The 20,668-nt window shown below is 47.5% G+C and overlaps 1 protein-coding gene across 4 annotated transcripts in view; it reads left to right on the forward strand.

Moving 5' to 3' along the window:
- Nucleotides 1-20,668, forward strand: part of ADORA1 (adenosine A1 receptor) — a 37,485-nt gene that overhangs the window by 1,034 nt on the left and 15,783 nt on the right. For 2 of the 4 annotated variants that reach the window (XM_047752913.1, XM_047752912.1), the window contains exon 2: nucleotides 373-437. In XM_047752913.1, coding sequence (XP_047608869.1) covers nucleotides 388-437 — 50 coding nt within the window. In that variant the 5' untranslated portion in view covers nucleotides 373-387. Of the gene's footprint in view, nucleotides 1-40; nucleotides 438-20,668 lie in introns of all 4 variants that reach the window. The other 2 variants (XM_047752911.1, XM_047752914.1) reach the window with 2 other exon arrangements.

Consider the following 20,668-nt stretch of genomic DNA (forward strand, 5'->3'; position numbering starts at 1 on the left):
TCTAGGCAGGCCTTCCCACCCCAGACTTCCGTGACCACAGGTGCTTGCCTCCTGCCCCTTGGTGCTGCCTGCTGATGTGCCCAGCCTGTGCCCACCATGCCGCCCTCCATCTCGGCCTTCCAGGCTGCCTATATTGGCATCGAGGTGCTCATCGCCCTAGTCTCCGTGCCTGGGAACGTGCTGGTGATCTGGGCAGTGAAGGTGAACCAGGCACTGCGGGATGCTACCTTCTGCTTCATCGTGTCACTGGCAGTGGCTGATGTGGCAGTGGGTGCTCTGGTCATCCCACTTGCCATCCTCATCAACATTGGGCCACAGACCTACTTCCACACCTGCCTCATGGTCACCTGCCCTGTCCTCATCCTCACTCAGAGCTCCATCCTGGCCATGCTGGCAATTGCTGTCGACCGCTACCTCCGTGTCAAGATCCCGCTCAGGTGAGTCCAGAGCAGCTGAAGGTACCTGCCATGCCCCGTGTTGGGTGGCTTGAGGGTCATTTAGAGAAGGTAAAAGGTAGAGCATAAGACCCCAAGTAACCAGATATTCTCTGGGCCATTGTTCCCCAGCCCTCACTCTGCCTTCCTATTCTCTGCTCTGCAGTACCCGGCTAAACTGCAGTTGAAATAGGAGAGGGCTGGGTGGCTGGAGGAATGTGAACATGGCAGTGCCCAGGACCCCAGGGCTGAAGCTGCTGCTCTTCTCCTGACTTGACCAGGGAACCCTGAGGCTGCCTGGCAGCCTAGGGTGGGGCCACCGAGACAGTCACAGTGAGTGCCAGGTGGGCGTAAGCTGAGCTCCACCAGTGGAGGGACGTGGAAGGGACGGCAGATTGCTCGGGTGGGCTGAGGGTAGATACCAGAGACAGGAGTGCTGCTTTTTGACCCGGCCTAGACAGGTTTCCTGAAGACACTTTTCAGTTCCCTTGTTCTTTAGACATCTCTGTGCTAGCCAGCTCTTTGCTCCAGGGCCGTCCTGTTGAGCCCTAGCAATCTGATGACCTCTGCCCAACTCCCACTTATGGAATCTCTGTTGCAGGCAGGAGGAGGGAGAAATACAGGCTCCCACTCTTAATATTCCTGTTTGGTTGCAAAACCGCGGTTCTTTACAGTTATGGCAGAGGCGCTTATGCTGTGTCCAGAGAGTACCAGGGTGGGTGGCCTAAGAGAGGCAGTCTTCTCATGCAGGTGTCCAATCCACATTAGGGCTCCTTCCCCGAGCCTGCCAGGCCAGGATCTCGTCACCAGGCAGTGCCTGGACCACCAAGTGCCAGCAAATGCCTGGGCACACTGCCAGCGCCGGCCTCACTGGGACACTCTTGTGGTGTGCTTGCCCCTTCTTTAAATCTTCTCCCCAGCAGATTCCCTTTCTACTGGGGAGTTCTGGCCATCTCCAGCACCTGCCATTCCTGGGGTAGCTTCCCTATTTGGGACATGTGGCCTCTGGCCGCATTTGGCACCTTGCCCAGGCAGGCCTATGGCATCCATGTTTCTCCTGTTTGCATAACATTTGTGCACATTTAATTTTTCAAAGCTTTTAAAATGCCCCATATTTTCCCCTCTTTTCACCATGATCCTGTAAGGGAGGTGAAGTAGGAGCTGGTAAAAGGGAAGCAGATCCAGAGACTCTCCCGAAGCTGGTTGGAAGCAGAGCCTTGATCCCACTGTCCCCCTTCCTTCCCGATTCCCCCGCACCTCATCCCTCAGATGCCAGTCTCTCTGCCCTGTTCACTCCCCTCACAACCTCCAGGTTTTCCTGGGGAAGTTAGGTGAAAACTGCTGCTCAGGGGGGAAGGGAAGCCATGGAAGGCAGCCCAGAAGCCCTGTAAGCTCAGCCCCTGAGGGGCCTTCATGCTGCCATTAGTCCCAGGTCATGGCTGGGCTGTGCCAATAAAGCTGGTTTCAACCCATTAGAGTGGGCTGGGCCTCTGAGCCTGGCCATTATAACAAAGTGTTGCCACATTAGGAAAGTCATACAGATATGTGGATATAGGAAGGCTACTTAAGAAATTCAGTCTACTGAGTGGTGCCAAGGCAAACCAAAGGCCTGGTCATGATGTGACGGTGGTCACGGGCCCGCAGAATGTGCCCTGCTTGTCCTGTGGAGATGAGGATGGATGTGCTGGCAGGAACTGCAGGCTCATTCCTCCAAAAGACAGTTTCTGTAGCTCCTTGCTCCAGCCTCAGAGAGCTAAGGGTCTTGAGGAGCGGTCTTTGGAGGGCCAAAGCAGGGGTGTACATAGAGGCTGAGAATACAGGCCTGGGTTCAAATCCTCTCTATGAATTCCTAGCTGTGTGATCTTGAAAAAGTCCCTTGTTAACCTGCAGAAAGTCCCTTGTTAATCTGCAGTTTTACTTTTCACATCAATAAAAGGAGACAATAATGAAAGTACCTTCTTCCTGGGATGATTGGAAGACTATAATAAACTCCCTCATAAGTGCAATACACTTAGTATTAGATCCAAGCCATAAATGATAGGTTTATATTTGTAGTTTTATTATCATTATTAACATATGGCTCCAAGTGGGTCTGGATAGAAAAGCCCTGTGCCACTGCACACACTCATGTTCTTATATAGCAACACCTATGCCCATACACACATGCACACACACAACACATCATATGTCCCAGGAGATGTCAAAGGACTATTCAGTGATATTTATGCATGGTTTTTGTCCCTCGCTAGATTGTCATGCGTCAAGGGCAGCCACCTGGGAGCAACCACATTTTGTTCATTTCTGCAATTTCTCCAGAACGCCTAGCATAGTGTCTGTCACCCAGCAGACACTCAGTAAATGTCGACTGAATTGAATGAGTTTTCAGAGCTCACCCGCATGAGCCTCAGGCAGGCCTTCCAGCAATTAAACCTCTAATCTTCTTGCTGGGACCTATGCCTTCCCAGGATTCTACTTCAGGGCCCAGACGGTGGCGGCCTCCACATCCACTCAGGTGACTCCTTCAGAGCCACACTCCAGCAGTGCCTGAGAGAAGAGTCTTTCTCTTGAGTTAGAGAAAGGCTGCTGGAGCTAGCTTCCAAAACTGGGATCCTAGATGCTAGGCTGAGGTGATGAGCCAGTCCAGCCCCTTTTTGATCACTGCCCAGGTTCCCCTGCAGAAGGAATAGCTGCTACCCTCTGGGCAGCTGAAGTCAGCAAGTTGCTGGGTCTGGGAGACCACCTTTTCCCTGGAGGTCTCCACATGCCTGGCTCTCTGCCCTGACAAGCCGGTTGGGAGTGTGTGCAGCCCCGGGCACCACCTGGGAGTGATAGTGACCAAGCATCAGTGAGGGATGTTGGGGGCATTCAGTGACAGGAGTCATCTGGGTCCTTCACCAAGCAAGGGATGGTTTGATCTGTCCATCACAAATTTTAGTTCCTTCCACTTGGCAAAAAGCCAAGAGAAAAAAAAAGGTTCGCATTGTGCAGTGTGATCCAATTACAAGAAAAAAAAGAAGAAAAAGCTTAAATTGTTGATTCATCCATAACCTAAGGTCATTTACATGTATTTTGCTGGTTATTTTCATAGCACCTCCACATGGCTTCGTAATTGATACCCTATTCTCCTCAGCTCCTACTTCTAGGGAATCTCCAACATGCACTGCACCACCCCCTCACCCTGGGTTTTCTTTGTGGCACTCTGTGCCAGTTTGATACCTATTCCAAGAGGCTCATTATGGGGAGGAGCGCCAACCACGGGCTCCCTCACAAAAGCCCTCTCTGTGGGAAGGTCTGTGACCAGATAGGTTGAGGTGGGGTGAAGGGGTGATGGGTATTTGGGAGTCAGAAATATTTGAGTTTGAACCTTGCTTTGTTACAAACTAGCTGTGCAACCTTGAATAAATTATTCAACCCCTCTGAGCCTCCTGTCCTCCCACAGCTCCCCCCATCAGTTTATCTAAAACTCAGATTCAGTCATTAGCCCAAATATCTTGTCGGAAGCAGAGACAGGGTTTGAAACCAGGTCAGTCTAACAGATGCCTTTAAGCAGTGAGCCCTTGTGCATTTTGAATCAGCCTCAAGAAACTGTAGGGTTTATGGAGGAGTTTCCTTAAAGATTTCAGTGGGGGTGATTTTTCTCCTTTGATTTTCGCCAGTGGCCTCTGCTCCAGTCCATACTTAGTGCCTCTTCCTCCCCCTTCACCTTCACTCCAGTGGGTGGTTGAGCCCTGGCAGTCCGGCCTTTGTCCAGAGCTGGAGGCCTGCCCAACTGGGCTGCTGACCAGAGAAGCACAGTGTGGAGTAGGGGAGGATGGTCTGTTGGCCAAGAGCTCTGACAGGAAAGAGATCTGGTAGATGAAGGTGGCTTTGCTTGGGGGGATCAATTCAGCCCCCTCCCCCACCAACTAACTGGACTTTTCTTGACTGCTAAACTACCTCCTGTGCTTGTACCCCTTCAGGCGACCACCTGTGGCCTCGTGGTCCCAGAACAATTGCTCTCTAGGGGTGTCATCTGCTTTCAGCAGAGGTAGGCTCTCTCTAGCTCCTCTGTCTAAGGATGGGGATTAGTCATCAGCCTAGAGTGTCTGAGACAGAGAGGAGTGCTAGCAAGCCCTGCAGCCCAACTCCTTCACATTTGCAGAGGAGGAAAGAGAGGCCTAGGGTTCCAGGATGTTCAAGGTCACTCAGCCACAGGCTTTTTTCTCCTCCCAATTCTGAGTCTTTCTCCCCAGCTTCTGAGTAAAAGGCAGTCACCCCTCAAGGAATAGAACAGAGAAATGCAGCCCCTACAAGTTAAGGCAGCAAATTAATGGTGGGCTTAGAGGGAGAAAATGACGGAAGGATGTCAGCTTTGTGATTGTAAAGGTAATTTCTTTGTTCGAATTAGGGATGGGCTTCAGGTGGTTTTTTCTAAAGATCATGCTGGGCCATCTGGATTAGTGTATGCGGTGAAAGCATCTCCCGGCTGGTATTGAAGAGGCTTCTAGGAAGCCTCTGAGAGCTTTAGGAGCAAGATGCTTGGGTGTGAGTGCTGCTTGGAAGCAGGGGAATGACTAAGACACCTTTTGCAGAACCGCTCTACCCAGAGGTCATAGGGTGGAGGCTTAGAGGCTGTGCCTTGACCTTTGTCATTTATTTCTGAGCATAAAAGCAATCCATGTTTATTGTTAAATGTTTGAGAAGTATAGAAAAGAATAAAGATGACAAAATCACCAGTAATTCTGTCATTACTACTGTTAACATTATGGTGTTCTAAGAAAATTTTTTCATGCAGATAGGTAGATAGATAGATAAATAGATGATAGATAATTATTTTTATATAATTGAGTGCCTCTATGGTTTTTATATCCCATTTTATTCACTTAGTGTTATCTTATAAGCATTTCCCCCATGTCAGTAAAAAACGATTTTGTAAGGATTTTTATAGTGGTATAATATCGTGTTGTCTTTTTATTCATCTTTTAGGTCTTAGCTAAAACAGCTCCTTCTTAGGGAGGACTCCTCTGAGCCCCTCCTCACCTGGACCAGGTTAATTTCCTCTGTTAGGTACTCCGGTTGGATCTGTCTCTCCCTCCCCATCTCTCCTGGCCCAGGTAGATTTTCTGGGCTTGGTAAGCACCAAAAGAGCCAGGACCACATATGCCGCATGCACATGTATCCCTCATGCCTGGCACAGAGTAGGCCTGCTGTAAACATTTTTTTTAAAGAAATGATTATCATATTTTATTGGCTCATAATTTTGACTATTTAGATTGTTACTGATTTTTAATTTTTACAAATAATGCTGCAGTGATGCCCACAATTCACATTGTAGAATCAGGGCCAAGCCTAGAACTCTGGGTTGTGCGTCTTGGTAAATAGCAGACCTTCTATCTGTAAGGATTTTCTTATAAGGTTAAATATTTCCCAACTCCCTTTCCTCTAACTCTCTTTGTTTGTCCCACCGAATTTCGCCAAAACTGCAAATCGCCAGAGTGCCTCTGGCATTCCTCAGCCCATTTGCCCTGCTGGGCTCCGAAGAGCAGGACCATCTGGGTCCTGAGTCTGGTCCACATTGCTCGTCTCTACTCCCTGAGACCTGGGCATCCTTTTTCTTTGCCTTTTGGTTAGGAGAAAAGCACCTAGTGTAGAGGGCTTGGAGTGTGGTACTTCCTGGCCCCATTTGTCAGGGTGGTCACAGAACAGAGAGGAAGGAGGATACCTGGTTCCTTGAGCTGCATGAATCACCCCTTCAGCCTCACCTTCCTTAATTCACGGCTACCAGCTGCTGTAGAACAAAGAAAAGGCTGGCAGCTGATGGTGGGATGGGGAGGGAAGGGGAAGCAGGAGGGTGAGCCTTGGCATTTACGTCACCTTGGGAATACTGGCTTGGGGGTGGGCAGGGAGTTGGGAGCAACTGGCAAGGGGCTTCCCTGACCCAAAAGAAAAGGGGATTGGGTGTCTTATCCTGCAATGCTCCTCACCCCACAAGTTTTTTCCTTAGCAGGATTGTAGAGAGCTGTGGGGTTTAAGGAACTGGAGGCATCAGTTTGTCTATTAGATAAACATGCTTTGAGCACTGACCATGTACCAGGTACTCTGTGGGACCCGTGGATACAAAGATGGGCAGGCTGGTCTGGTCTCTATCATTATCTGGTTCTTAGACACTGTTAGGACTGTGGATTCCTACAGACCAAGGTGGCCAAGTTAAAACTCCCAACCTGCCCATGGTAGGAGTTGGGGTGGCTGGAGACTGGCACCAGACACCTTGCAGTGCTTGGGCTGGGCAGCTGGACCCAACTCCACACACACTCTCTGCAGCCCTGGCCACGTAGGAAAAGACCTTTGGGACTGTTCCTGATGCCTGCCTTCAGAGCTTCTCTGTCCTTGAGGAGGGCAACTGGTCACCCTGATTTGTCTTCACATGCAGAGAGCCCTAATATAGAAAGATCTATTCATTCATTCATTCAGCAGTACTTATCAGGTGCCTCCTTTGTGCCAGGCATTGTTATGGATACTTGGGATATATTCATTAACAAAACAAAGATCTCCTTAGAGTTTCCATGCTAATGAGTTGGCGGACAGATGCTAAATAATAAATATAATACAACAGGAGTTCCCATAGCGGCTCAGCTATAAGGACTCCAACTAGTATCCATGAGGACATGGGTTTGATCCCTTGCCTTGCTCAGTGGGTTAAGGATCTGGCATTGCTGTGGCTGTGGTGTAGGCTGGCAGCTGCAGCTTCGATTTGACCCCTAGGCTGGGAAGTTCCATATGCCATGGATGCAGCCCTAAAAAAAAAAAAAGACAAAAAAAAATCTATAGTACCTCTATGTAGACTGTTATTAAGTGAAAAGAGTGTAGCAAATGGGATTGGGAATGCCAGGGTGGGGTGGAGAGAAAGGTTTGCAGTTTTAAATGGTATGGTAAGAGAGGCGTCCTTGAGAAGGTGCCTTTTGAGCAGTCTTGAGGCTGAGACTCTGCCTTGCAGATATTGGGAAAATATTCCACAGAGAAGAAATAATTAGAACAAAGGTCCTAGGAAAGGACCATACTCAAGTGTTTGAGGACTAGCAAGGAAGTCTGTGCGGCTGGGATAAAGGGGGAGGAGTGGTCGGAGATAGGGCTGGAAAGTTAATGAGCTTGGAAGCAGCTGAAAGGACATTGGCTTTTACTCTGAGAGAAATGGGAGCCATTGCAGATGTAGGGCAAGAAAGTGACATGATCTGACTTAAATTTTAAAGGCTCACACTGGCTGTTGTGTTAAGAATATGCTGTAGGGGCAGCATTCTGTAGGGACTAATTAGAAGCTATGGCAGTAAGTCAGGCAAGAGGAGGGAGGTGGCTTGAATCAGAATGATAGCAAGCAGAGGAGGTGATGAGAAGTGATTAATTCTGGATGTGCGTTTTCAAATTTTAACTTTTTATATCTTTTTTTATTGAGGTAAAATGTTCATACAGTAAAGTGCATAAGTCTTGGAGTTCCCTTTGTGGCTCAGAGGTTAACAAACTCAACTAGGATCCATGAGGATGCAGGTTTGATCCCTGGCCTCACTCAGTGTGTTAAAGTTCCAGTGTTGCCATGAGCTGTGTAGGTTGCAGATGTGGCTCGGATCTGGCTTTGCTGTGGGTGTGATGTAGACCGGCAGCTGCAGATACAATTTGGGAACTTCCATATGCCATGGGTGCGGCCCTAAAATGGGGGGTGAAAATAAAAAGGCATGAGTCTTAAATGTATAGGTCAATAAACTTTTGCATGTGGATATATCTATGTATCCACCACCCAGATCAGTAGTTGGAACATTTTCAGTAATCTAGAAGGCTCCCTTGTGTCCCATCCAGTCAGTATTTTCCAAAAGGTAACCACTATTCTGACTTTTATCCCCATAGATTGGTTTTACGTGTTCTTGAACTTTTATAAAGGGAATTGAGCAGTATAAACTCTTACGTATGGCTTCTGAAGCTTAAAAATATGTCTGAGATTCATCCCTATTATCAAATGAAGTAGTATGTTTTGGATTTTGTTTTTGTTTTTGTTTTTCTTCATTGCTGTTAGAATCCCATTATATACATGTGCCAGAATTTGTTTAAATTCTGGATGTATTTTGAAGAAAGAAAAAGTTGCTTATGGATTTGATGTAGGGTGTCAAAGGAAGACAAGTCCAGTATGACCAAACTTTTAGTTCTAAGCAACTGGAAGTATGGAGTGGGCATTACCCAAGGTGGAAAAGTCTGCAGGTGATACAAGTTTGGAAAGTAATAAAAGGAGTTTGGATTTAGAAAGGTTGAGTTTGGAGTGTCTATTAAGTACCTCAATGGAATGTTGAGCAGGCAGTTGGATGGACATACAAGGATGGAGTTCAGGAGAGAGGTCTGGGCTGGGGATATAAATGTGAGAGCTTTTGGCATATAGATGGTGTTTAAACCCACAAAGCTGGATGAAATCCCCAAGAGAGAAAGTAGCAATAGAGAAGATGATGCAGATGACATGATACTATACATAGATAAGCCTAAAGATGCCCCAAGAAAGCTAGTAGAGCTCATCAATGAATTTGGTAAAGTCGCAGGACACAAAATTAATGTATAGAAATCTATTGTATTTCTATATTCTAAAAGCAAAGTATCAAAAAGAAGAATTAAGGAAATAATCTCATTTGCCATCACATCAAAAAGAATAAAGTACCTGGGAATAAACCTACTTAAAAGGCAAAAAGCCTGGAGTTCTCACTGTGGCACAGTGGAAATGAATCTGACTAGGAACCATGAGGTTGCGGGTTTGATCCCTCGCCTTGTTCAGTGAGTTAAGGATCTGCACTTTCCACGAGCTGTGGTGTAAATTGCAAATGCAGCTCAGATCCTGCGTTGCTGTGGCTGTGGTGTAGGCTGGCAGCTGTAGCTCCAATTGAACCCCTAGCCTGGGAACCTCCATATGTTGTGGGTACAGCCCTAAAAAAGCAAAAAAAAAAAAAGGCAAAAAACCTGTACTCTGGAAACTATAACACACTCATACAAGAAATTGAAGATGACACAAATAGATGGAAAAATATGCCCTGTTCTTGGATTGAAAGAATCAATATTGTTAAAATGACCATACTACCCAAGGCAATCTATAGATTCAGTGCAAGCCCTATCAAAATACCAATGGCATTTTTCATAGACCTGGGGTAAATAATTTTAAAATTTGTAGGGTAACACAAAAGATCCAGAATAGCCAAAACAATTTTGAGAAAGAATAGAGCTGGAGGAATCAGGCTTCCTGTCTTCAGACTATACCGTAAAGGTACAGTAATCAAAACAGTATGGTAAGGGAGTTCCCATCATGGCACAGAAGAAATGAATCTGACTAGGAACCATGAGGATCCAGGTTCAATCCCTGGCCTTGCTCAGTGGGTTAAGGATCCAGCGTCACTGTGAGCTATGGTGTAGGTCGCAGACTTGGCTCTGATCCTGCCTGGCTGTGGCTGTGGTGTAGGCTGGCAGCTGTAGCTCCAATTGGACCCCTAGCCTGGGAACCTCCATGTGCTGTGGGTGCAGCCGTAAAAAGTGAAAACAAACAAACAAAACCAGTATGGTAATGGTACAAAAACAGACGCATAGATCAATGGAACAGGATAGAGCCAGAAATAAGCCCAAGCACTTGCAGTTAACTAATCTATGACTAAGGAGGCAAGAATATACAATGGAGAAAAAACAGTGCCTTCAATAAGTGTTGTTGGGAAAATTGGACAGCTACTGTAAAATAATGAAATTAGAGCACTCTCTAACACCATACACAAAAATAAACTCAAAATAGGTTAAAGACCTAAATGTGAAGCCAGATAATGTAAAACTCCTTGAAGAAAAAAATAGGCAGAATACTCTTTGACATAAATCACAGAAATGCTTTTTTGGATCTGTCTCCTAAAGGAAAGGAAATAAAAGCAAAAATAAACAAGTGGGACTTAATTAAACTTAAAGGATTTTGCATAGCAGAGGAAACCATCCACAGACCCAAAAGGCAGCCCACTTAATGGGAAAAAATATTTACAAATGATATGGCCAATAAGAACTAATATCTAACATATATAAACAGCTCATACAACTCAACATCAAAAAAACCAAACAACCTGATTAAAAAATGGGCAGAAATACTGAAAAGACATTTTTCCAAAGAGGATATGAAAATGGCCAACAGGCACATGAAAAGATGCTCAACATCACTAATCACCAGGGAAATGCAAGTCAAAACCACAATGAGATATCAACTCACACCTGTCAGAATAGTTATCATCAAAAAGAGCACACATACAAGTGTTGGCAAGGATGTGAAAAAAAGGAGCCCTCCTACATTGTTGGTGGGAATGTAAATTGGTGCAGCCCCTGTGGAGAATAGTATGGAAGTTTCTCAAAAAAACTAAAAATAAAACTACCATGTGACCCAGCAATTCCACCCCTGGGTATATATCCAAAAACCCCAAAACAGTAATTCAAAAAGGTGCATTCATCTAAATATTCATAGTGGCAGTACTTACAATTGCCGGAATATGGAAATAGCCTAAATGTGCATGAACAAATGAATGGATAAAGAAAATGTGTTATCTGTGTATACAATGAAATACTACTCAACCATAAAAAGAATGAAATGTTGCCATTTGCAGCAACATGGAGGACTTGGAGGGCATATACTAAGTTTAAAAAGTTGAAAAGAAAAACATACTGTATGATATTACTTATATGTGGAATCTAAAAAATACAACAAACTAGTGAATATAACATTTTAAAAAAGCAGATTCACAGATATAACAGAGAACAGACTAGTGGTTACCAGTACAGAGGAGCAAAATGGGGCAGGGAGGCACAAACTATTGGGTATAAAATAGGCTTAAAGATGTATTATTCAACATGGGGAATATAGCCAATATTCTGTAATAACTGTAAATGGAAAATAAGCTTTCGAAATTGTATAAAAATTTTTTAAAAGAAGAGGAGAGGACCAAGACTGAGCATTGAGAGGCTGGAGAGAGTGCTTTAATCAGCAAGAGGGACTGCAGGAGCATCACAGACAGGAAGAAACCCAGTGCCCTAAGCATGGTGTCCTAGAAGCCAAGTATAGAGAGTATATCCAGGGGAAACAAGAGACTGGCTGTCAAATATTGCCACGTGGGTCAAGTGAGATGAGGACTGAGAATTACCATTGTATTTTGCAAGAGCCATGTTAATGTAGTGGTGGGAACAGAAAGCCTTATTGGAGAGGGCTCAAAAGAGAAGAGGAATGAAGTTGAAGGCAGCTAGCATAGATTACTCTTTTGAGGAATTTTGTTATAGAACGCAAAGTTGTGGGTCAGGAGCTGTCAGGAGAAGTGGGAACAAGGCTTTTGTTTTGTTGTTTGCTAAGATAGGAGGTATATTAATATGTCTGTATAATGACTGAGATAACCCATTAGAGAGTGCAAAATAAATGATAGGGCAAAGGAGAGAATTTCTGGATTGTTTATAGGCAAGCAGGGATGGGACCTAGGACAGATACAGAGGGACTGGCTTTAGAGGAGCCCAGAGATCATCTAACAAGCCGGAAGGCAGCATGTGTGGAGGTGAAGTTCTTTCTAAGTGTTTCAGTTGTCTTAGTGAAGTGGGAAGCAAGGTCATCAGCTGAGAGGGAGGAAGTGATGGATCGAGTAGCAAGTGTGAAATAATTCTTTAGGAAGTGGGAGAATGACTAGACTCAGAAAGTCTAGTATAACTGGGGGCAGCATTAAAGGCCCACCTAAAGTTTGAGGTGATAAATTTGTGTGTGCAGCTGCACAGGCATAGACATGGAGGAGGCAAAGAGTTCATTCCTTCACTAATTCAGAAGTGCCAGATTCCGTGCTAGGCATTAGGTCCAGAAGTCGGCCCTGGTCCCTGCCCTCATGGAATTTAGAACCTAATTGGGTGGCGAGCCAAGACACAGATAAACAAGCCGGTAGCTACAGTTACAACTTGAGAAGAATTTGAGGAAGGAAGCCATCCTGGAATTCGTTGTGGCTGGCTCTTGCTGGCTTCTCCAAAGCCTGTGTTAGTGTCCAGAGAGACCCATGGGGCCCAAGAACTAAGATAGGGCCTTGTAGGCCTTGTGGTTCCTGGTCAAGGGTTTGGATTGCATTCTAGGTGCACAGTAAAGCCCTTGAGTGCTTTAAGCAGGGAATGACATAAACCAAATTACAGTTTTTAAATGTCAAAAGTCCTTAACAAAATATTAGCAAATCAAATCCAGTGATACATAAAAAGGATAATACATCACAACCAAATAGGTTTTAGTCCATGCAAGTATGGTTTAACATTTGAAGAAAAAAAAAATCAATTGGTGTATTCACCACATTAACATAAGAAGGTCACCCTGTCTGCTGTGTGGAGGATGTTTTCTGGGGGGCGGGGGGGGGGGCTGGTGGCCAGGGTGCAGATAAGAAAGGACAGTAGGAGAGCATGATGTAGGGGGGTTTTGGCAGGAAGGGAGCTGAAGAGGTGGTGAGTGATCGGGAAAACAGCAGATTCAAATATGTTGGAGTTAGAACCAACTGGCAGTGGACTGGCTGTGCAAAGTGGGAGACTGATCAAGTGTGAACCCCAGGATTAAGGCTGAAGCCACAGGGTAGATGATGGTACCATTTCTGGAGATTGAGAAGGGTGAGGAAGGGAGGAATGGGGGTGAAATTCAGATCCTAGCAGGTACTCAAGTAGAAGCGATATATTGGCAGGCCCACTGGTGGTCTCTCTCTTGCTCATTCCTCACCCTCCATCCCTTCCTGTGGTTCCCCCAGATGGACCCCTCCTCACAGAGTCCTTCAGATATCCAGCAAGTTTCCTGGGTGCCTCCAGCTTCTCCATCCCCTCTTCCCACCTCACTTCTCAGGAGGCTATTGGCTTTCTTAGGCTGAAACCACAGCAATAAGGACATGTGGCTTTGGACTCCCTAAAGCTTCGGGAAGAAGGCAGCAGAGTTGGGGGTTCATCTTTCCTGCCAGGCTTTTATTCAGAATGAGACAGAGTAGTTTCTATGATAGGTGAGGTCCCCCAAGCCTCTGCCTATCCTCAGTCAGGTGGGCCCTCTCCTTAGATACTCTGTGCGCCTCCCCAGCCTCATTTCCCACCCTCATTGCTGGAGCCTCCTGGTGGCCTGGCACTGAGGACAGGTGAGTCCCCTACACAGTAGGTGTTCCTCCCCAGCTCCACAACAGGCTCTTCTCCTGGCTGCTAGATTGGCCCTTCGCTCAGTTTCAGCTAATGCAGCAGAGAAGATGGTCACCCAATCAGCAGGCAGTTATCAAGTATCAGCTCAGCCTAGCCCTGATGGGAGAGCAGGTAGGATGGGCGAGCCCCAAGGCTGACATAGGGCACACAGGGTCAGGGTCTCTGTCTCCATGGACTACTTGCAGAAGCACTGTCAGCTCTTCCATGCAGAAATGATCTCCTTTAGCCTTGTGTATCTGAGAAAGCTTCACAGTGCAGTTGGCAGGGTTGGCCCAAGCCCTGAGAGCCAGACCTCGCAGCTCTCACCATGCAGCTTGCTCTCAGAGTCCACAGGCTTTCAATTCTCTGCTTCCCACCCCTGGGAGAGCAGGAGCCAAGACTACAGCAGGGCAAGAGCTGCTTCTCAGCCCTTTTTTTCCTATCTCAAAGGTACCAAGGGCTCTGATGCCCACTCACCCAGCTGGAATGGGAACTCACCCAGCAATGATTCTCTTGTGGGCACAGGAGAAAGGTTGCTGGAAAAAAGCCTTTCTACCCCAGATTATTTTTCCATTTTGTTTATTGAAGCATAATTGACTTAGAATATTACATTAGTTTCAGGTGTACAACAGAGCAGGGTTTTTTTTATACATTACAAAATAATCAGCAGGATAAGTCTAGTTATTATCTGTCACCATACAAAGTTATTACAGTATTATTGACATATTTCCTCTGCTGTATATTACATCCCCATGACTTATTTTATCCCAGTTGTTTTTAATGATCACCTTTTCAGAGGGACATTTCTCTCCCTTGCTGTATGGAGGTACACCAGTGGAATAAAGTGTAAGAGAGAGCAGTCTTCCCAGACAGATGATTCAAGCACTTAGAATTGTGTTGTTTTGAAGTTGTTACTTAACCTTTCTGAGCTTCCATTTCCTCTTCTGTAAAACAGGCTTCTTATTACTTCCTTCCACAGGTTGTTATGAGGCTTAGAGATGAGATACACTCAGGGGCTAGCACATAGCAGGCACTCAGTAAGTAGAAGATGTTACTCATGCGGATAATCCAAACTTGGTTTTCATTTACCACTTGTTATATGGCTGCTGTAGTCCCACTCAGATCAAGCCCTTGTTGGGATGAGCTGCACGTTCCGCGGGAGCAGGATGTGGTTTTCTCCATCTGCCTGGCTCACTATATTTCAGTACCTGACAGCACACACCTGGCTGGCACTTAGTAGGTGGCTGAATCAGTGTCCATGGGGGGAAGGAAGGCTTAGTGGGGGTGACTGAGTCACCAGGTTGGGAAGAAGTCAGTTGGCTATTTTATATTCACCCACAGAGGGTAATCGCAGGTACTGGAGAATGAAGGGTTATTTCAGTAAAACATCCCCAGGAAACCAGAAGAGTGAAGGGTCTCACTCAAACTTACCAGGCAAGTTACAGGGGGAGTAGCCTGATCTCTTGACCCCAGCTTAGCTCCCGTCAGTCCCCATGCTGCTCCCGTTTCTTTGAGGAAAGCGTACCACAGCCCCTCCTGAGCTCTGTCTGTCTTCTCCCGAGGGCCTCATCCTGCTTTTCCTGGAGGATTGGCATCTGAGGGAGTTGAAGCAAGAGCTCCCCTGGGGACTGGCGGCTCCGTAAATCCTCTCTGGGGAAGAAAATATTCACTGTGTTTGGGAACTCCCTGTGCTCAGAAGACACACCTGCCACAGTGGTCCATCCTCTGCAGAGTGAACACGACACCCCCTACCCCACATCAGAGACTCCCAGGGCTGCCTTGATGAGAATGGCCCAGGCGGGAAGAGACACAGATACCACCCAGAGCAACTGTGTCAGGCCCAGGGGCTGCCAGTCTGGGAGCAGCCAGCAAGCCAGCAAGGGGTGTGAAGGCATGACACCTTCCCTCTGCCACCACCACCTTTCATCATGGCAGGAGGCCAGCTCCAGGCTCTGGGAGGGGAGCTATAGCTTTTTATTTTTAAAATCAAAAAATTATGTTCTGGGTTTCCAGACCTCTCATTTAATTCTGCTGGCTCACCCCTGCCCCCTCCCATCCCAATCCCTCATTCAAGGCCTAGGGAAGAGTCCCAACCAAGCTAATCTCTTTCCTGTTTGTGCCCACCCAGTCCTCATGCCCCACCCCCACCATTAATCCTCCTTGATGTAGGAACATAGTTTATATGTTGAAGGCAACAAATGTTAGACCTGCCCTCACAGACACAGTCCCACACTCTTGTGGGCGAGGCTGACAATTTACCAGCTGCCCTGTAGCAGGAGGCCCGAGCAAGCCTGACCCACACACAGGCACACAGTGATACTCCTCCAGCCTAGGATGCTCAGCCCCACCCTGCCTTTTGCCTGAGCTCAGAACTCACTTTCTCTGCTTCCTGCTCAGTTGCATCTTAACTTGTCCAGGCCTTGGAGTTCAGGAGAAGAATGAAAGAAGAATATTTAGGAGTTCCCATCGTGGCTCAGCGGAAACAAATCGGACTAGCATCCATGAGGATGCAGGTTTGATCCCTGGCCTCACTCAGTGGGTTAAGGATCCGGCATTGCCGTGAGCTGTGGTGTAGGTCGAAGACGTGGCTCGGATATGGTGTTGCTGTGTCTGTGGTGTAGGCCAGCAGCTACAGCTCTGATTCGACCCCTAGCCTGGGAACCTCCATATGCCACAGGTGTGCTCCCCAAAAAAGAAAGAAGAATATTTAACACCTAAGACCATGTCTTTGTTGTTGTTGTTGTTGTTTTGTTTTTTTGTTTTTGTCTTTTTGCCTTTTCTTGGGCCGCTCCCACAGCATATGGAGGTTTCCAAGCTAGGGGTCTAATCAGAGCCATAGCCACCAGCCTACGCCAGAGCCGCAGCAACGTGGGATCCGAGCCGCATCTGCAACCTACACCACAGCTCACCGCAACCCCGGATACTTAACCCACTGAGCAAGGCCAGGGATCGAACCCTCAACCTCATGGTTCCTAGTCGGATTCGTTAACCACTGCACCATGACGGGAACTCCTAAGACCATGTCTTAAACACACACATACACACACAAACATACACCTCAGACAGCTGTTTCTTTCTCTTGTCTAATTCCTATTATTTAAGTTAGCTCAGGAAGACTTCCTTGTTTTGTTGTGTTTATAGCTCTCCATGTCACTCACTAACACAGCCCCTGTCAGATTACAGTGAGCTAACCTCCCTCACTGGCCTGTGAGCAATTTGAGGGTGGGGTCCAAGCCTGTTCATCTCTTCTGCCCATTTTTGGTGTTCAGTGCCTGACCCAATGAATTGATAGATGAATGGTAATAGCAGAAAGTGACTCGTGAACACCGAATATTTGCTAGGCCCTGTGCTAATTTATATGGATTCCCACAATGTTATGAAAAGGGATTAATAGCATTTTATAGCAATAGTTATATTCCTATTTTCCATTTTTGAGGAAATTGAGGCTCAGAGAGATTAAACATCCTGTTATTAGTCCCATAGCAGCTAAGTGTAATTGGAATTAATGAATGAATAATTTAATGGATGAATGAAAAGACCTGTATTTGAGCCTTTTCTCCAACACTTGCTGCTGGGTGATTTGAAGTAAATCATTTACCCTGTTGGAGCTTAGTTTCCACATCTATAGAACGGGCGCAATTCCTATCCCCACTGCAAAGAGTTGTCTGTAAGGCAGTGCTCTTGGAATAGGAGAGAAGAATGGCTTCATTGTTCAGGGGTGAGATTGTTCTGTGGCAGGGGAGGGGGAGGCAAGTCCCCCCAACCCCCCCACCCCAGTCTGTTCTCTGGCCTGCAGTTCAGAGCACAGCCCAAGGGCTGGCCCGACTGCCTGGCACTGAGGTGGCAGAAGGAGCTAACATTGGCTGTAGGGCTGTGGGCATGTGAGTGGAGCAGAGCCCCGAGAGACAGACACAGCTGCAGCTGGGATCAGGAAGTGGGTGTTGCCCCATGCCTGGCAGAGGGACCGAGTTTGTCTTTGGAGCTGACGTTTAAAGAGAAAACCTCTTCCTTCTCGGGTGTCGTGCCACGCTGTCTACCATCTGCTGGAGCTGTAGACAGCTCCCGGCTGCTGGGAGCTGAGCCATGCACCTCCAGCACTTGTGGAGTGGAGGCTCCACACCATCAACTCCCTGACCACACTAGGTGGGGAAGTGGGTGGTATCGTGGGTTGATGGGAAGGAATTACCAGTGACTGGATGTGCTGGCTGGTGCTGGGCTTTAGCACCTCTATGACAGGCAGCTCCAGGTCCTCAAGGGGTCTGCGCAGGGGCAGGTGTCACCTCCCACCGCTGATGTCCACACAGGCAAGGAGGGGACATTTTCTAGGCCCCAGTCTTCCCGTCAGAACATGGCCTGACTCTGAGCTTGATCTGCTGTGAAGATTTGAAGAAAAAAAATATTCAAGGAAAACATCTGAGAGGAGAATGAAGGACAGGGGATCCCCCTCCCCATCCAGGGGAAAGTGATTCCCCAATTTGCCCAGTACAGAGGGAGACTCGAAGCTGGGAACCCAGAGGCTGGAACTCAGGGCCCAGTCTGCCACTGTGTCCATTTGGACAAGCCATCTCGTTTCTCTGGCCCTGGGTCCTTATCAGTGAAGGGGGTTCACCATCCTTGCCCAACTTCCCAGGGTTGCTGCAAGGATCCACTGAGCAGTGCGAGTGCTGAGTGTAATGAAGGTGGGGATGTTGAGAGCCACAGAATCCTGAGGGCCTCCCAACCCTGGCTCTGCTACTTACTGCTCTATGACTCTCTGTGCCTCAATTTCTGTATCTGTCAAATAGAAATAATGACATCTTCTACCTCATGGGATTGTTGAGAGGATTACACAGGAAAATAATGTAAACCCCCCATCTCTCCCCAGAGGGTTCACTCTTCCCCTTTCCTGCTATTTCGTGGGAGGGAGGGTGATGGATGGATAGCAGTGTGAGCACGCGCATGTATGTCTCTGTTGTGGTTGGGGTGGACAGTTGACACACCCATCCACCAGCATGGCTTAAGGGGTTCCTTTACATGCATCCTTTACAAGCCTACTGTTGGAGAGCCTGGCCTTGGGGACATGGCTATGGCAGGGTTGGGAGGCACATAGCACTGTATAAGGTGCTCTGTCACTGTTCTGGGTACAGTGCCCGGGGTACCTCCCTCCCTTCTTCAGGCTCCTTCATGAACCTGGGGGCTGCTGGCAGGAGGGCATCCTGAGGAAGAAGGAAACATGAGGTCCCAGAGGAGAGGGAGCACCTGCCTGCCTAGTATCTCCTCAATGTCAGGAGCAGCACTGAGGACCTTCTTTGGTTGCATATTTAATTTTATTTAGCCCTACAAGGCTGCTATCAACACCATTTTCCAAGTAAAGAAATAGAGAACCAGGGAGGTAAAGGAACTTGCAGTTTGTTACCCAGCTAGTAAGTAACAAAACAGATTTGAACACCTGCCTGCCAGATACCAAAGTGAATGTTATCTGTGATATACCACCGCCTCTGGCCACTATTCTCAGGGATGACCAGACTGTGGGAGACCACAGCCCCTGTCCGCAGGGAGCTTCTAAGCTGACATGAAGAGAGAACATAAGATTTTGAAGATAACAGAAGAAATCAGCTGAGTGAAGAGGGCTGAGATTTCTGGGACAGAGGCTGCTGGTGGGCACAGGCCTGGCCTGACCTGCAGCCTGGTTTCCTTTAGGCCCTGCCTGCTTTCTTTCAGGTCCTAGGGCCTGTGCATGCTCCTTCGCACAGCTGCCTTGATCACAAGTGCAGGGAAGCTAAATCAGGAGGTGTTGCTAGCATCATAGCAGCAGAAATAATCCCATGCGGTCCATGGAAGTGAGAGCGGTGAAGATGGGCTGGAGAAGCTGCCCAGTCCTGGGAACCCTGCTGTGAGGGTTCAGGGAAGCCTTTTCTGAGGTGGCATGTGTCCTGCAAGCAGCACTGGGCCAGAGGCAGAGGAACCTGGGTTCAGTCTCAGCCCAAACAGTCTCCAGCCAAGCAGTGGCCCTGGGCACACACCAAACCTTCCTGGGCCTCAGTTTTTCCATTTGTAAAATGGCACCAACAAAATCTGCCCTTTCTGTAACGCAAGCTGATGTGTAACAAGGAGGATCCCTGGTTGGTAGTGCTTTGTAAGGAGAGCTGTGCCATGCCAGTCTCATTTCACTGAGGTGGAGAGTCCCTTGCCTGCTCCCTTTTTCCTTGCCTGGCTCCCTGCCTTGTGGTGGAGGTGACTGTCCATTAAGAGAAATAGGTCACACAGGTGGTTTGTAAGGGACCTGGCAGGGATTGAGTTCCTATTTCCTGTAGGATCCAAGACAATGCCTTTCCTTTTTCTGGGCTCCTCAGATGACCTCCTCACCAAACAAGGATGGGGAGGGTTGCTTTTGTGCCAGCCATTAGCCTGAATGCCACTGGGCACTGCTATTCACATACATTGCCGTCTGAGAAGCTTGAACAATAAGGAATTCTGGGGAACTTAGGCTATAACCCCTGCCCCTCAAAGTCCTTCCAGCCTCATGGAATGTGAGACACAAAACACTGGTTTGGGGGCTGGCTGGCCTAAGTTGCAATTCCAGTTCTGGCCACCAGCTGTGCGACCTTGACCAAGTTACCTCCGGCTCCTCCTCTGTAGAGCTGCTGCCTTCCTCCCAGGATGACTGTGAAAAGAGGAAAGACTGTAGGTAAAGCTCAATGCCAAATGGTTACTATAGAAACACTGGGAGGTGGGCTGGGCAGATAGCATCTCCATTTTAGATGAGGAAGCCAAGATTCTGAGAGGTGATGCAATCTGCTAACACAGTGAGTTAGATTCTGATTTGAACCCAGGCCTTCTAATGCCTGTCGACTGCCTGCCAGGCATTTGTTACCTTGAGCCTCTTGCTTCCCTGGCCAAATGGTGTGACTCTGTCAGAGACAGTGAGTACCAGCTATGGAGGTCAGGGAAGGGGGAGTCGTGGGTGATCAGGCCTTTGTGGGATTTGAAAGTTGGTGGACCTTGAGTTGGACCTTCCAAATGGCCCAGATTGTTAGTTTTACTGTCTGCTGAGGAAGGGAAGCCACTTTGGTATCCCCATCCCATGG

Source organism: Phacochoerus africanus, chromosome 11, assembly GCF_016906955.1.
Source record: "Phacochoerus africanus isolate WHEZ1 chromosome 11, ROS_Pafr_v1, whole genome shotgun sequence".
Taxonomy (NCBI): Eukaryota; Metazoa; Chordata; class Mammalia; order Artiodactyla; family Suidae; genus Phacochoerus; species Phacochoerus africanus.